This window comes from Necator americanus, chromosome IV (genome assembly GCF_031761385.1).
Source record: "Necator americanus strain Aroian chromosome IV, whole genome shotgun sequence".
Lineage (NCBI taxonomy): Eukaryota > Metazoa > Nematoda > Chromadorea > Rhabditida > Ancylostomatidae > Necator > Necator americanus.
Window position 1 is genome coordinate 33,417,537 of NC_087374.1, and position 16,253 is coordinate 33,433,789.

The 16,253-nt window shown below is 34.7% G+C and overlaps 1 protein-coding gene across 3 annotated transcripts in view; it reads left to right on the forward strand.

Moving 5' to 3' along the window:
- Positions 1 to 11,985: 11,985 nt before the first annotated feature.
- The window catches only part of RB195_003542 (uncharacterized protein), a gene marked incomplete at both ends in the record, with an annotated part of 28,838 nt that continues 24,570 nt past the window's right edge, over positions 11,986 to 16,253 (forward strand). For all 3 annotated transcript variants that reach the window (XM_064201239.1, XM_064201240.1, XM_064201241.1), the window contains one exon: positions 11,986 to 12,045. In XM_064201239.1, coding sequence (XP_064057120.1) covers positions 11,986 to 12,045 — 60 coding nt within the window. The remainder of the gene's footprint in view (positions 12,046 to 16,253) is intronic.

Genomic DNA, 16,253 nt, shown 5'->3' on the forward strand with positions numbered 1-16,253 from the left:
CCCACCTTGTCCCCTTCTTAATTAATTAGTCAAGTTTACTTTTGCTTCCTGTTATTCTGTCATTCTTAGAAGTAGAGCACTTTTTCCTGTCATTTTTCTTCAGCCATCTTCGTTCAAGGAGAAGTTTCTCATTGTGAACTTCATTCCCCCATAATTCAGTTTCTCACCTCATCCAAGTAGAATCCGCGTCATACGCGCGCCATCGGTAGAACGATTAAGCGTAGTGCTCCTGGACCACATCACAGTCGACGTCGACTCGACGTCACATCGACGACTGCAACTAATTTGCTTGGATTCTTCCTGAGCGCGTTTCTCAGTGAATTTATCTCCTTTGAAATGGCTAATTTCACGGAGAAAGTGGAGCATTTGTGCTTGAATGGCATTCTATTGTGTTTGCTAGGCGAACGTTGAATAATGACGTAATGTAGCGGAAGGGGTCCTTGAACTGCCGAACAAAGCAAGCCACCAAACAATGATCTGCTGTAATCTACCTAATTTCTTGCTTGAGCTATGGCGACGAGTATGTTGGTGAAACAGCACGACTGCTACATGTTCACATCAAAGAGCGAGACGTGGATAGAAATAAAAGAATGCGAGAATGAATATCTTCAGGTGCTCACACTACACAGAAGCACTAAATTTCAAATCAGGGTCCGAATCTTAGCGCCCAAATCTAAAACGTTGGCTCGAAGATCGTTGGAGGCATTTTGGATTCAAGATGGAAACTGTGAAATGAAAAAATGAACCGCAAGGGAATGTCTCTTGATAACACGGGAACTCACGCCATGCCATGTATGGATCTTTTGGTCTGAATGGGATATTCGAATCAATCGCTTTTCTGATCGATCCGTCGGCAGTCCCTGCAAGGCGTCTCCGTTAAAGGCATTACCCCACGAATCTGAGGTGGTGCAGATTTCAGGTGGAGTATTCGTATACGGGATGGGAGACTACGGAGAGGGAGGTGATTCCGTCCATTTCTTGCTAATTGCCGTAAAAAATGGCCCGGAAGATGCGGCGCCGCACAAGACTGCCGCGCTCCAATCGAACCTCTTGTACAAAATGGTGCGCCAAAACGAATGAAGCCGTATTTTCCGGGCCGTTTTTTACGGCAATTAGGAAGAAATGGATGGAATCACCCCCCTCTGCATAGTCTCCCACCCCGTATACGAATACTCCACCTGAAATCTGCACTACCTCAGATTCGTGGGGTGATACCTTTAAACGACGAGCAGTCGCTATGTCAATGGTTGAAAAAATATTCTTAGAGTTTGTCTGTCTAGTTATGGAGAGATTTGGTCGTTTAGTTTGTAAATTCCTGACCATTTTAAGCTCTGAAGAAGGCCATTTTACTGATACGCTCGCCAATAAAATTACTTAGCAACCTCACGTACAACTCATCAAATAATGATTCGTATCATAGGCGAGTTGTCCCAAATTATCTCAACATAAGGGAAATAGACGTAACGAATTTTGTGTATTATATGAAACATGGTTACCGCTTCAATACGTTCTTTAGCCACATACTACTGTTAATTATTAATCGCTGCTTCCGAGACAAAGTCATCGGACGTCATCGGATGTCCAAAGACCAAAGCAAAAAGAAAAGCGTGGCTATTATGTGTCGGTTGGACGACGAGGAGTTGCTCGCTGCTTCTTTTCTCAACGGCTTTTAATCTATGCTGTGCAGCACAGAGTGCTCTCCATACGTATTCGTACGTCAATACGTCTAGCGCTGTTAGCTCTTCTTAGGTATTTGTATGTACGTACGTGTTGATGCTGTTGGTATCGATTTTTTCACACAACTTTAATGCTAACGATTAGCGCACGTCTTCTATTCACATCTATTGATTTATATACATTTGATCTCCTTCATCATTTCATTCATAATCACATTTGAAATTCCCACTTTTTCTCTCTCTCGTTATTCTGGAGAAATCTAGCGATTTTCCGCAGCTTTGGAACAAAATAAACTAGTGTTCCTAAGGCAATTACGTAATCTTGCACTCTTTCCAATCATTCCAGAAACGACTAACATATATGTACCTTATGCGAGAGATTTTTTTTTGCACGTTAAAGGATTTCTTTCTGGTCATAATATTGATTCAGGAGCAGACGTTAGCTGTTTAAACATCTTTTACTTGTGGTGGCTATAGTCGTGAGAAAGTCTGGATTTTATGGACGTTACATAATTAGCTGTCAAACGTACGCTAAACTTTTGTGATTTTCCCAGTTTTTTTTTTAGTTTTTAACCAAAAACCCATATAGGTTTAATTATAGTTTTTTTTGAATGAATGTAAAATGTCGATTTTATCTCTCTTTTTTTTTTTTGCTGCTCTAAAAATCTGGAAGGTAAGAATTGTGGGATGAATAGTGTGATCCCAGAAAAGTGCCGGAACGAAGAGAATCTTCATCGAGTAATTTTTTAATTTTTCTTCATATGATATACTTCTTACTTTCCACTGCTTCCTTTATTTATTTATTTATTTATGTTTTTATTTACTTTTTTTCTCTTCATATAACTACATATTGCATTTACTATCATATACTTTCTTAACATTACAACTATGATTATCTAATGGTCCATGAATTCAACTCTAGTAAGTTAGTTAAATATTATGTAAATCAATGAATATTTTTGAGTAAATCAATTCAACCTGTCTGTACGGTATCCTACCGTATTCTTTTCAATATAATTTCTTTGAAAATGGAAACAAACGTCGAGGCAATTGTAATAAACGGAATTAGAATTAAGATGGCAGTTAGTGTAATTCTATCCAAACTGCCATTTTCATTGCAGAATCGATTCGTGGTGCAGCAAAAATGTCTGTTTTTTTTTCTGATGGCATTAATTAAGTGAATGTGTCCTACCAGACAGGAAGAGATTGGTCTCGGAGAAATTAAGCTGTAACACTAAGGCGTCGTCTGCATTTGCACAGTTGTCGTGTACGGTAGCGTTGGCAAAGTGTACCTGTAGCGTTGGCAAATCTTAAGAAAAAAAAAATGAAACTTTTGCATTCAAATGGAAATACATTTTTATTCGTGGAATTCGTATCATTTTCCATGTTTTTAACCCTTGAGGATTTTTCGTGAAGTTTGTGCCCTGAAACTCAGGATCTCGGTGCAATTGTGAACGTCCAAAAGCATTCATCTCTCCGCTAACGTTGTTATTTGCACTGGGGAAAAAAGTTTCCCTTCCTTTCTTCGGTATTGTTCCATTGTTTGCATGGAAAAGTAAGAAACAAGTTATGCTTTTGTGTACTTTTGCAGTAGAGCCCCTTCTTCCATTCGTTCGTTATTTCTTCGTCAACAATCTCTTGTTTGTTTCTCGTTTTCTTTCTTTGGGGACAAAAAACAAATCGATAGGTGCATGTCTCACACTATTCTTACGAAAATTTTCTCGTCAACTTGACCAATTCGTTTTCATCACTGAATTTTCGTAGTTTGAATGCTTATTTTTTTCGGAAAAAAAAAACTATTTAAAATTTTGACTTAAACTCTAATTTTAATTCTAATCTAATCTTCAGTTCTAAATTCCCTGATGATTCAACGGCGGAATATTTCCGAGTTTCTACCGTTTTCCATATAAATTTGCTATGTTTTTATTTCGTTCTACCGTATATGTACATGGGGAGTGAGAAAAAAGTGGGTTGCGGTTGAGCCCCGAGGGACTGGGAGAGGTCAAGCGTTGGAAATTCCGAGAAGAAATGTGTGAAGAAGGACAAACAACTGAATGAAGTCACCGATGTTTAAAAATGCGCAGAAAGAGCGGAGAAAATCCTTAAAATATGAAAATTATAAACAATAGAAGCAGAAAAAACATAATTAACAAGTGTTTTTTTCTTTAGAAATTCTTCATCCACTTTGTTGATTGTTTCTTACGATTCTAAGCTTTTTTTTCTCGGATTTCAGCCAACATTTTTCTCAATCATGTCTTCCTCGAATCCTCTTTCTATTCGCCTCACTGCACATCTCTATTCTTCGTTTTTTTTCAAATCGAAACATCAATTTTCTATGGTTATCATGCCCTCCTATCTGTTCCATTGGAATTCTCCGTTTAATCGTTTCTGCTTCCCAAATCCCGTCATCCCGCCACGAAATGATGCGAATTTAAGCGATTTTCCATTCACATTCTCCATTTACATTAAAATTTCACTTCTCCACCTCTCCTCGTTCTCGAATCCACAATTTTCAATTCATAACGTCGTTTTCCGTCTATTCAGCGGGGGAAATTTTCGTGCACCACCACTTTTTTTTTCTTCGCTAAATGTCTACAATTTATTTCGCTACAATTCCAACGAATTTCAGTGCTTCTGGGGAGGAATTTGTCCTGGTTCTGACATTTTTCTCCAAATTTCTCTTTACTTTCTCTATTTATTACTTCTTCCGTAATATTTGCTATTTGCTTTTCTGATCAGATGATCGTCTCTTTGTCTGATGTTGATATTTTCTGCCTCACTCATCTTTTTTTTTTGCTATTTTTCTTATTTACCACCTATACTTTTGCATTTTGCATTTTGCTTAGAAATGAGACGAGAGACGGGTATGAATAATTTCTCTCGCACGTCTATCGCCGCGCTCAAACGTTTTCCACGACCACAACTCCTTCATTCCACAAAATTACTCGGCACAAACTCATATAAGCACGTAGCAATGTTCTTCTCCCTGTTTCTGCCATGTTATTGATTTTTCCGTGAGCATTGTTAGTGTTAGTGGAATATTAATTAGTTTGATATCAGAATTTTTGTTGCTTTTCTGGCCCTCTTTCATTTCTTCTGACATAAGATAAAAACGTTTTTTTTTCTGGAAATTTTGGGAACACCACTTTTATCCGTGAAAAAACTAAGAAGTAAATAAAAAAATTTATTAAAGATTTTTTTACATCCAAAAAATAGCATTCATGTAAGTTCAAATTGTTGGCGAGTTCTTATAAGAGTAAAGGGTTGTTATACTTCAGATAACAAACAAAAATATAAGATTAAATTAAAAAAATAAATAAAAAATAAATAAAAATAATATAAAATAACAGCAATATAAAATGAATAATATAAAAAATAACGCAATAAATAAATAATAAAATGACAAATAATAAAAATAAATATAATAATAATACTAATATGTAAGTAACAACACAACCAAGAACAATCGATTGCGAATAAATTGGACGTAACCTTAAGACTTTGTATCTTTTGTTAAAATCCATCGAAGAGCAAATCAGTTTTGGAGAAAAAATGCCTGTGGAAGAATTATTGTTCATTCTCTTTGTTTCTTTCTACTTCTTAGTTTTTTCACGGATAAAAGTGATGTTCCCAAAGCGAATTCTAGGAATTTTCGTGAAGAAATAGAAATTTCAGCACTTTAAAACATTAATAAATCACACTTTTCGAGTTCGACAAGTCTCCATGAAAAACCAAATTAAATTGGTGAACACTCGCCTCTAGCGGTCTTAGCAGGGTTTTCGTGGATAAATTTTTCCTGCTCTTAACGTTACAAGTCATTTTCTTTCGCTTTTCACTCGTTTCTCACACCACGAAAGGTAATATTTTCTTGTGGGCGGAGCTTTTGCACTTCCCACCAGTCTCGTAAGTCATAATCCCTGGGCCGAGGGCATTTCACGTTTTGCGTGTGCGAAAACTTCTTCGACGGAGCCGAGACAAAACAGTCTTTCCGGATTAATGACTTCGTATTTCCGTGTGGGATTCTCATCAATCACGGTACACTTGAGAATTCCTGTATGGTTTGCGTTGTTTTCTTTCATTTGTTACTTTGGTCGTCTTGAAATTTCGCCATTGGGTTGTTTTTCTTCCTAACGAATCGACTCTCGATCGCTTATCCACACAGCAATTAGTCGCCGGGGGGTTTGGACAATTTTTTTTTTCACTGCCGGCATTTAGCTCTCCAAGTAGAAACTTAATGATGGAAAGGAGGAAAAGAACTGCGAAAAATTGTTCCAGCAATTTTTCTAGAATTTTCTCATGTTTTCCGGCAGAAATTATTCTTCACCGATTCGTTACTTTCTTTTCAATTTATTATATTTATTTATTTACTTATTATTATGACAATTATGTCGTGTTTAAGTCAATATATCATGTTTCTATGCTATAATTTAATTATTTATTATGTTTTTATCTATTATTATATACATTATTACTTACATATTATTTGCTTATTAGTTATATTACTATTTTTACTATTATAATTCTATAATCCTCCGATAAATCTCTTTTTTATACAGTTTCTAGAATTTTCGATTAGAATTCACGGAATTTTCATGTTATTGCAGCATTTTCACTTGTTTAATAGATGTTATGTTAGTAGTAATGGCAAATTTTCAATTATAGCCTGGCTTCAACGCGATCACTTCATCGTTCGTCGTCGTACAGGTGTTTTCGCCAGCGATAAACACATATGACGACGACAAAAGCTTTCATTTTCATTTGCTCGAAACGAATCGATAGATTTTATTTCCATTTTCATGTCCACAGCATTTCAACGGTTATGAAGAGATTTCTATAGATTTTTCGTGTTGGAATAATTGACATCTGTACTTTTTTTCTCCCCAAGAAAAACGATGTTAAATGGATTTTTACCCGGAGAGTGTTGCAATCTGCAGTCTCTTGAGAGATATTTGTTTTCCTTTTCCGCTTAGTTTTCTCCGTTTTCTGTTCTCGCAACTGTTTTCATATTAATTTCTTTATCACAAATTTTTCTGGGATTTCTGTAATTTTCCGAGAAAAAACTCTCTACTATCCACAAAATTAGTTGTATCTAAGTCTGGACCTTTTTCTCCTAATTCTTCAATCAATATCTTCAAAATAGTGCACGTAAGAAATCTTGCAACCACTTTTCTGAATTAATTTTTTCTTCTTTAACTCACCCTCATTTTTATGTGATTTCTAGAAAAATGTGATCAGACGGAAGAAACTAGAAATTCTGGAATATGCCGAAGACCAGTTCTCGTGCAGCTGTAATTCTGTAATTCAAATCTGCTTTTTACTTTTCATTACTACTTACATTTAATTTTAACTAAATTAATAGATCCGCTCTCTCATCCTATCACTCAGGCTCGAGAAAGTTCCAGTTCTTTTTTCCACAAGTGAAAGAAAGCAAGTAAAAAATGTCCTAAATCAATTTTTTCCTCTATGATTTATGTCCATTTAACTCATTGGGTTAAAAAAAACTACAGAGAATTTGATTTATTGATTTATATTGTTACTTTATTATTAATATTTATCATTTTTATTATTATTATTTATTATTTTTAATTTAATTTATGCTAGTAATTGAAATAAAAGTAGTGGAGAAAATTAAACGAGGAAAAAATTAGTGTTAACTTCAGATGAATAGATTCTAACCGTTACTATCAAAGAACTCTAGTAACGTGGTGGTACAAGGACACAATAAATTCCGACGAATCACGCAAAAACTAGTAATTTACAGTAATTTCCGTCTCAATTTATGACCACCCACCCGTTGACGTAAATGGTGATGTGGGCGTGATTCATCCGAATTGTGTGGAATGTGACCACATTTAGAACAAAAATACAATCACGCTCGAAAATGTGGAAACGTTTTCCCCATTTCCGAGGTTTTTTTTTTGCAATACGAATTTCAACATCAAACGCTTATCCTTTCGAATATTTTTTCAGTTTTTTTTTCTTTGAAATTTTGTTGATTGCATACATTCTATCCAGAAAAAAATAAACACACTTTGTCTAAGTGGGAACATTTTGAAATAAATTGAACAAATCAAAAAAATCGAAAAATTCTGTGATTAATGTTAAATTGTTGACTTACACAGAAAGGTCGTATAGATCACGAATGCCGCAAAATCTTTCGACTAGTTCTTAGAAGAAAAAAGGAAAAATATTGAGAAATTTAAGGATTCTTCCATAAGCTGTTTATTTACTCCTACTTGCGTTTATTTACTTTGAGTCATTTCAGCCAAATATTGATTTTTTTCTAAGAAACGTTTGATTACAACAGAAAAATAGTACTAAAAAGTTATGATGATCAATATGTGGGAAATGCGCAGGTGCGTTTCTTCCTAGGTTTCTCCTTAAAAATGTTAAGTTTCATTTTTTTTTCATTTTCTCTTTTTTTTTCATGGTCTCATCACTCGCTATCATCACCTTCCACGGCATTCTTTCCATAAAATTCTCATCAAATTTCCTCCTCCTCCATTTCTTTCTTTTTTTTCTAAAACACTCCAAAATCTGTGTTAAGATTTCAAAAGGGAGGAAGTTTTGTTCTCCGCCTATTAGTCACGGCACGTTAACGACGTTATGCAGCGCGATCACCATGGTTATATATTGGGAGCAAAAATTAAATATTAACGACCCTAAAGCGAAAAATAACGGTTTCACTAAATATTTAGCGCGCAGTCACTGGATGGGGAGAAATTTCACGTTTGAAAATTGTGAAAATTCGGCTTGATCCTCTTCTTTGAGATTTCTTTGTTTCTTCAAGAATTATCCTCTTTTTTCGTGGATAAGCATAGTTCTAAGGATTGGCTACAGTAAAATGCTAAAATCTTCTCAAAAGAAAAAAATTCCACCATTTCTACACCTGGTTCACCGTCCAGTTGATTATAAGAATAATTGGTGCGGTTAGAGTAGAATTTGTTCGGGATCCGATAAAATCTTCTACTTCAACACTACCTTTCTTTGTTTCTTTCAAGAATATTCCATTTATTTTTAATTTTTCATACCTAAGCATAGGCCTTAGGGTTTGCTGCTGTGACCTTATTAGAGTCGTTGAAAATTGTCACTATTTTCTTTTACTTGAACGCATTTCACCGCTTATTACTTTTTTTTTTGCTGTGATGAAACTCTTCCTTCATATCTCTTCACATTTTCCACTTCCAAACAACTTCGTAAAAATAATGATGGTATAAAATAGCTCGGTTGGAGTTCCAAGTATAATCTACCTTTCACTTTTTCTATTTTATTTTGTTTTTTCCCTTTGGTTTCCTTCCGCTCTATTTTATTTTTTGTGCTTTGAGATCCTAGGATCGCTATTGCTAGTTTTATTTTTGGTGCTCGAAATTTTGTGACAGATATTTTTTCTGCTAATAATTCTGTGATTTCACCATATAACACATAATTAATAAGGAATTAAATTAAAATATAACTATCAAATTTACAACGAAGATTCATGTCATCATTTCTTGGCGATGATAGGATGAGTCCTGCCGTATAATTTGAAAAAAGAAACAATTGGAAACCTATTTGACCGGCCAATAAACATAATTTATACTAAAATGAGATAAATGAGTCGAAGAAAGACTTTTTGAAAGAGGAAAAAAGCGAAAATGCAGCTTTTCTAGCTGTAGAAATCAACCGTGAACGTCTGCCTAAACATAAAATGCATTTTTCGTATTTTTTATGCTATAATGACACTCGTTTTTACATTTAATGGAATTTATGCTACGAAGAGAAGTTCAAGTTCGAATTTTTTTCGCCATATTATAAATTTTCTCTCTTTTCATGGTCCTAGAAAGTGGAAGTCAAGCCTGGAATCTCATTTGTTTATTTTTGAGTTTTTTCTTCGCCACAAATAAAATTAATGTCCATAAATAGTGCTTCAGAGGTGTGTTCCTAGATAAGAAACTAATGCATGTAATTATATCCTTCCTCTTGCCAGTACCTCAATATATATGTGCATGCATTGGCGGTCCACCCACACACCCGTCCCCGTCTTCCAATCTTACCTTGCATACGAGTCGGGTTTTTCTTTTTTTCCCCCTTTTTTCCTTTTTTTCGCACTATAATTGCCATACTTTCAAATCTCTGTTTCCGGAAAAATAGAGCAAACGGCAACGAGTAAATTGTACTTCCTTTTCTTTTCTCCTTTTCGTAACATTTTCTTGAATTTAGAAAATATGCAGTCGTTTTCCACTTTTCTACTTTTTCACTCATACAGAGTGAAATAAACTCTTCTTGCTACAAAATTGAAACACTCAGCAATTTTACGGATTATTTCTGCGTTCATTAAGAAAAATTTCAATGATCAATTTCAAAAAATTCCCGAATTCGTCCAATAATCACTCCTAAGCCGTTCAATTCTTTTTATGGTTGCTTTTTTTTAAACAATCGTAAATCTTCCACTATTTTAAACGGGGATTCCTTGAAATATTTGAATGAATTGATTCTTGAAGGTCAATCAATTTTTTGAATCAAAGCATTCACAATCGAACGCTTCGAATGTACAGTTGTTCTCCAATGTTCAGATAAATTTGCAATAAAATGCAAATATAGAAATATTTATGCACATTCACCAAATATTTTTTTTACGTTTTCCCTATGTACAAACTGTCAGCTGCTCAGCTTTTTTGTAAAATACGAACAACCGAAAAACCTCTCGTTCACGGATGAGTAAAGGGTGTGGCGTAGTGTGTAAAAAGTTTGACTGCAAATATATGACCGATGGTTCGAAGCCGTCCTCGGGCCAACCAAACTTTTCGTCCCTTCGGGGTCGATTAATTTTCGCCAAGACATGTGTTTGCGGGGATAAAAACACTGGTTTGATACATTGGCTCGCCTCCGCATGTCATACCATTCATAAACCTCAAATGTTTTTGAACTGAAGACAAATGAGTGGGCGTATCCCGGAAGGGATTGGTCAACGTCATCCCTCTTCTCTTCTGATGAACCAAAAGAAAAGGAAAAAGAAAAACAAGGGATGATAAAAGAGTGAAATAAGCAGAATTGTACTAAAACTATACACTCGTTGTATTTTAAAATTATAATTTTTTTTTATTTTTAAAATGAAATTTTTCAGATAAAAGAACGTGAACGTTGCGCGTTTCCATGTCGATCCGTTTAATTGCTTTTAAACTGTCTTTTTTTCATTTTTAAAGAAAATTCTAATTTTTTCTAACTTAATAATTTAATTAACGTAATTAAGTAATTTTGGGTGGCTATACGTAAGAAGAGTGAGCGACTTTTTTTTTCGTCCGCTCTCAAAGCTGTGAGAAAAAAAAAACTGTTGTTTGTAGAAAATCCTCTAATGGAGTGCACTCTTTTATCCGTGCCGTCCTCTCCCAGTTACTTTTTCCTAATGGTCGTAGAAGGTCTTGGCTATATATTTATGATTTGACTAACGTCGCAGAGAAATTTATAGAGTTTTCTATTTTCACTTACTTATTTTTTTTTCGCTTATTCTTTTCCCTTCCTCTTCTCCTCTGCATTCCACTCATCTCTCCAAGTAGATCGAAGTTTATTATCATAATCCTATTTATTGCGCATATTTTCCAGATATCTTGAAAATCGTTGCTTTCCGATCACGGCCATTCGTTCCAACATTTTCGTTAATTTTTTCACCAAGGGGGTCGTTTTACTTTTTGTCTTTTCATCCAATTCTTTAGCTTTCAGAGAGCTTTTTTGAAAAATCTGAAAAATCCTATTTCTGGTCGCTTTCTTTTCTTCATAAATGCATCTGAAAACGCGCAACTTCGTTTCTTTTTCCTCTTAAATTTATTTCATTCCTTATTTTTTTCATTTTATTCATTTTCATTCTTCATTTCTCAAAATACTTATCTCGTTATTCCTCAAAGGTTACTTTGCTACGTACCGAATTATCCCTATCTCCTCATAGCTGAATATTTTGCAAACTTTTTTTTCCATCTGCGTTCAGTTTTTATTTTTAATTTACTAATTCTGATTTTTAACTTTTTTTTAAAAACCTCCTCATCGCTTGGAAACGTCAGAAAATTCTATTCAAACATTTTATTTTTATGCATTGCATTGTTTTATTCATAAATTCGCTTCCCATCAAGTCAATGAACACTCATTGTTTTTCGCTGGCATTTCCCGAGTCATTTCTGCAATTGCGTACGAATGCGATATTTCGAATTTAACCTCATTGTTTCAGTTAAATTAAAGTCTTCGAAAAATGTTTGATGTGTGCATTTCAAGAGGAAAAGTCATTTCGTCGCGAAACCTATGTGGAGTCGTTTCGATCACGAATAAAATATGTTCGTTTCAGATGCTAGGCGCCAGTAGTAGTGAGGACGATGACGACGATTTCGTAAATGAGGAACCAGAGGTAATTTTCTCGATCTCGTCCTTGAGTTTCATGCAATTTTTCCATGCAATACAGCTATTCCTATGTAATTGCTGTTGCTACATCGATGTTGGCATATTTTAAGCACTTTTTTCCCAAAGTTTCTTTTTTTCGACAAGAAAAACTCACATTTCTACTTGATTTGAGCGTTAATTCACCGCATTATCCGCCGCCGAGAATTCTCGAACTTTGAGATAATGAGGTATAGAGTGACGTATTTGACTGTCATTTCATTTTTTCTATGCGGACATTATCGGACAAAGGAAAATTTCACTTGTTTTTCACCCCAATTTTCTCATTTTTCCCCGCCCATTGCACAAAGTTATTCGGAGAAAAATAAATGGATTTGAGTAATTCTCCGAAACTCTTCACTCTTCTAGGCCATTTTTCATCCCACTTGGATAATAAGTAGGTCCCAATGCGAACGACTGCATGCGTATGGGGAAAAAAAATTCTCTCTGATTTATATACCTACCGTATACGGAAAATAAGAGACCACGCACAATCCCAGAGAATGAATAACGATAGAAGAAAGGAAAGTTTCGGGAAAAATCCCGCGAAAAAGTAAAATATTCTTGTGAAGTTTATGAATTTCAACTTATTTTCATTTCGTAACTCAATTAAATGAAAACTTACATAGTTTTTGAATCATTTCCGTGGACGACAAAATTTGGAACCGACTTGGTGCTGGATGTTTCGGATTCGTCAAGGAATTTATCAGCAGGGGATTTTTCTGCTTTACTGCAAGTAAAAATGAAATAGTTGAAAAAATGACCATTAGCAACAAAATTAACAATAATAAAAATAATTGATGGAAAATTTAATTTAGAATGTAAACAGGTGGAATATGGGGATTTTTTTACATTGATAAAATCACGGCTAGTGCTGACTACATATTTATTATTACGTATTAGTATTATTCTAGTACTCCTTCAAAAAAAATTATTCCACCTTATTACGGGCACTTTCCTCGTTTATTTTCTTCGATTTTTTTCTTTTTTCAAGATTTTTTTAGAGGGATATTTAGAAGGATTTTTCCTTTTCGCGGGGCGCTCATTGTCCGGAAGACGTCGTTCAGTTGAGTTCTTTGTCAAAAATGTCTCAATATGAGAGTTTTTCGGGGAGAACTTGGGAATTTTCGAGAAATTCTGTGACTGGGAAGTTTTTTCCGACAAAGAAAGGATAAAAATTCATAATTAATGTGGAGGAAATTTCTACACGTGGATCTTGTTTGAGTAGTAGAGGGAATTATGGGATTCATCAGCATTTCTGCCATTCTCACCCGTTCACACTTAATTAACGAATCGTTTTATACGAAGCGTTAGTGCATGGGGATAGGGAGCGTAGGCGGGCGATGACTACCTCGATCCTAATATATTCGGAAATACCTTTAGGATTGCTCGGGAAATTTCCTGAGAATTACTTCAACGATGATATCATAGGGGGGATTTGAGAGAGTGCGATGAGAACGTGCAATTTACTGCTCGAGAATAAATCGAATAGGTTTTTTTTTCTTGAATTTTGTTCTCCCGAATCATAAATATAGAATTTGAATAACGTTTCTCTAGAAACGTGTGAATCCAGTGACGCATTTGGAAAAAAAAGTTGCGCATAGCGATAATATTATCGTCGAAGTATCAGATATTGCTATGTTGTATGTAGGGAAAAAATTCGGTGATCCAGTAAAATTTGGAAAAAAATATATAAATAAAACAAAAAATAAAATTTGAACTCAGAGCTCGCTTTCCTCCGAACTACTCAATTCTTGTTGTGTAAACCTCTATGCGAAATTCTTATGGGCTTTGTTCCATCTCTTTTTTTTTGTTTTATGGAACACCTGTAGGTGTTATCAAATAAACAAACAAATGAATAAAGAAATAAATTTTATTATTGGATTAGAGTGTTGGTAGCTGAGCAAAATAAGGGGTTCTATTGCAGTTATGAAAAATCGTTGTTGCCCAGTATCAAGGAGTTCCCTATTCCTTGATTTTTGGGAAAGAAACTTCTAGATGTTACTCCTCACCCCCCCCACCAGAAAAAAAAGGAAAGAAAAGAAAAAGTCTGGTCTTTTTTCTGAGAGGTAAAAACAACGAGTTCATAGGAAAACAGCAGCGAAAAGGCTCTCTTGTTATAAATGGAAATATAGTCGTAGATATCAACCAAATCGTGCAATTGGTTTTCCGAGAAAGTGACGAAATATCCGGAAAAAAATAAAGGAATTTTGCTGCGTTTTTTCTACACAAATGAATATTCTTCCCTATCGATTCTTTCTTCCCTCTTGTTTGGGACATCTTAAAAAGCTAATGTTTAAGAACGTTCTTGCAAGCGGGGAGAAATAGAGGGATTTTCCAGGAAAATCTAATTTCTTCGAGCGTAAATAGAATTTCAATTAGTCTAATGTTCACTTCTAGATAAGAGAAAGACAATTTCCATCAAAATCATCCTATGTACGCTTTTGAATGTATAGATTTCTCCTTTTTTAAGCTTTACAAACTAATTTTACACTTCTCTCTGAATTTTATCCACATCATTTTCACATCACAGCACATACCTATCGATTCCACATCATTTGCTCTTATTTACTCTATTCATGACGTGGATAAAAGAGAGAGAAATCGTGAAAATTTCCTTTGAATTGAAAATGTTCATTCAAAGCGAATCCCATTCTTTTCGTTCTTTTTTTTTGCGTTGACGTTTTCACCGTTTTTTTCATCTCCACAGCAATTTTCTGCATTATTGAGTAGTGTATTCATGAATATTCGAGATCTCAGAGGTAATCGTGCATGCAAGCGAGGTACATCATCCATGATTGAGGTCGATGCATTCTAAGTAATGTTTCGCAATGCAATCCACCTTTCACTTCCGTTCCGGGAGTGGATTCGTAGCTAATTTTGGAAAATGTTTTTTTTTCTCGTAACTGGCACACAATAATCCAGTTGAATCATGGAAATTTTCTTTTCTGTTGATTCAGGTGGCGTACAGAATTTCAATGCGAAAATGACGAATTTGTGCTAGTTGAACGAATTTTTATCCACAATTGAAACGAATGTAAATAGACAGAATTCTTGTCATTTTTGTCCTCGAAAATTTTGCCAAAAAAAAAATCAAGTAATCCGGAATCAAGTAATCCGGAATGACTGTTTTGTTGGAGTTGTAGATTTGGATAGGAAGAAAAGGTTTTTTTTTCTTTAACAAAAAGTGTTAGTTTCCACGGTTCCAATAAATAAATAATAAATAATGCAAATAAATAACACAAGTGACAAGTATAAATAACAGATGAATCCAATGAATAACGGTTCTTTTTTCCTGGAAATAAAATGGGTTGCGATTTTTTAAGAACGTTCTGACTCAGATTAAATGTGCTTTTTTTCTCTTTTTTTTTCTCTTGCAATATTAGTGTATGTGAATAAATAAATAAAAATAAATAAACAAAAATTTTGATTAGGTTGCCACATATTTAGAAGAAAGGCGAAGCTTGCGCAACATAAGTGTTCTAACGAATTTTGGGCATATGACAAATTTCTTCTTAACAGTAATCAGGGAAATAGTTAAATGAAATTATAAATTATATTAATTAAATGTAATTAGAGAATGATGCGATTTCAAATTTTTTCTTCACAGGCTTGAAATTATGAGTTTCGCACCTCTGAGGCAAAGCACATCGCATTTGTTTAGAAAGCTGTTTAGAGAAAAGAAAACTGTGTTTGGAGCGCCGCACATCGCGAACATCACTTTCCTGGGTCGGACGTGTTCCAAGCTATTTTGCCGAGGTATCGGGGGCTGAAGGAGGGAGGGAGAGGTTGGGGGAAAGTAACATAAACAAACCCTGACCGCTTAGCTTAAGTGTTTCACCTCGTTCACTCTCAATTACCTCCATTTTTCAATGGCGGCGAGAAAACGATATTTTAGAAAAAGAAAACGACAAAATATACCTATTATAGAAGACTTCTGATAGATAATCCGTGGTTTTTATGTTGGATTTCCCAGAAGTTTTATTTACCGGAAAAAAAGAAGAAGAAATCTCCGAGGCAAAGCACATCCCAAGTGTTTAGAAGCAGCATCTTGTGAATTTTTATCGCGCCAAGTTGTAAAAAAAACATCTGAAATCTATATTTTTATAAATAAGAATATTAAAAAATAAACACTTGAAACAACCAATAAAATGAAATTTTAGAAATAATAAAAATAAA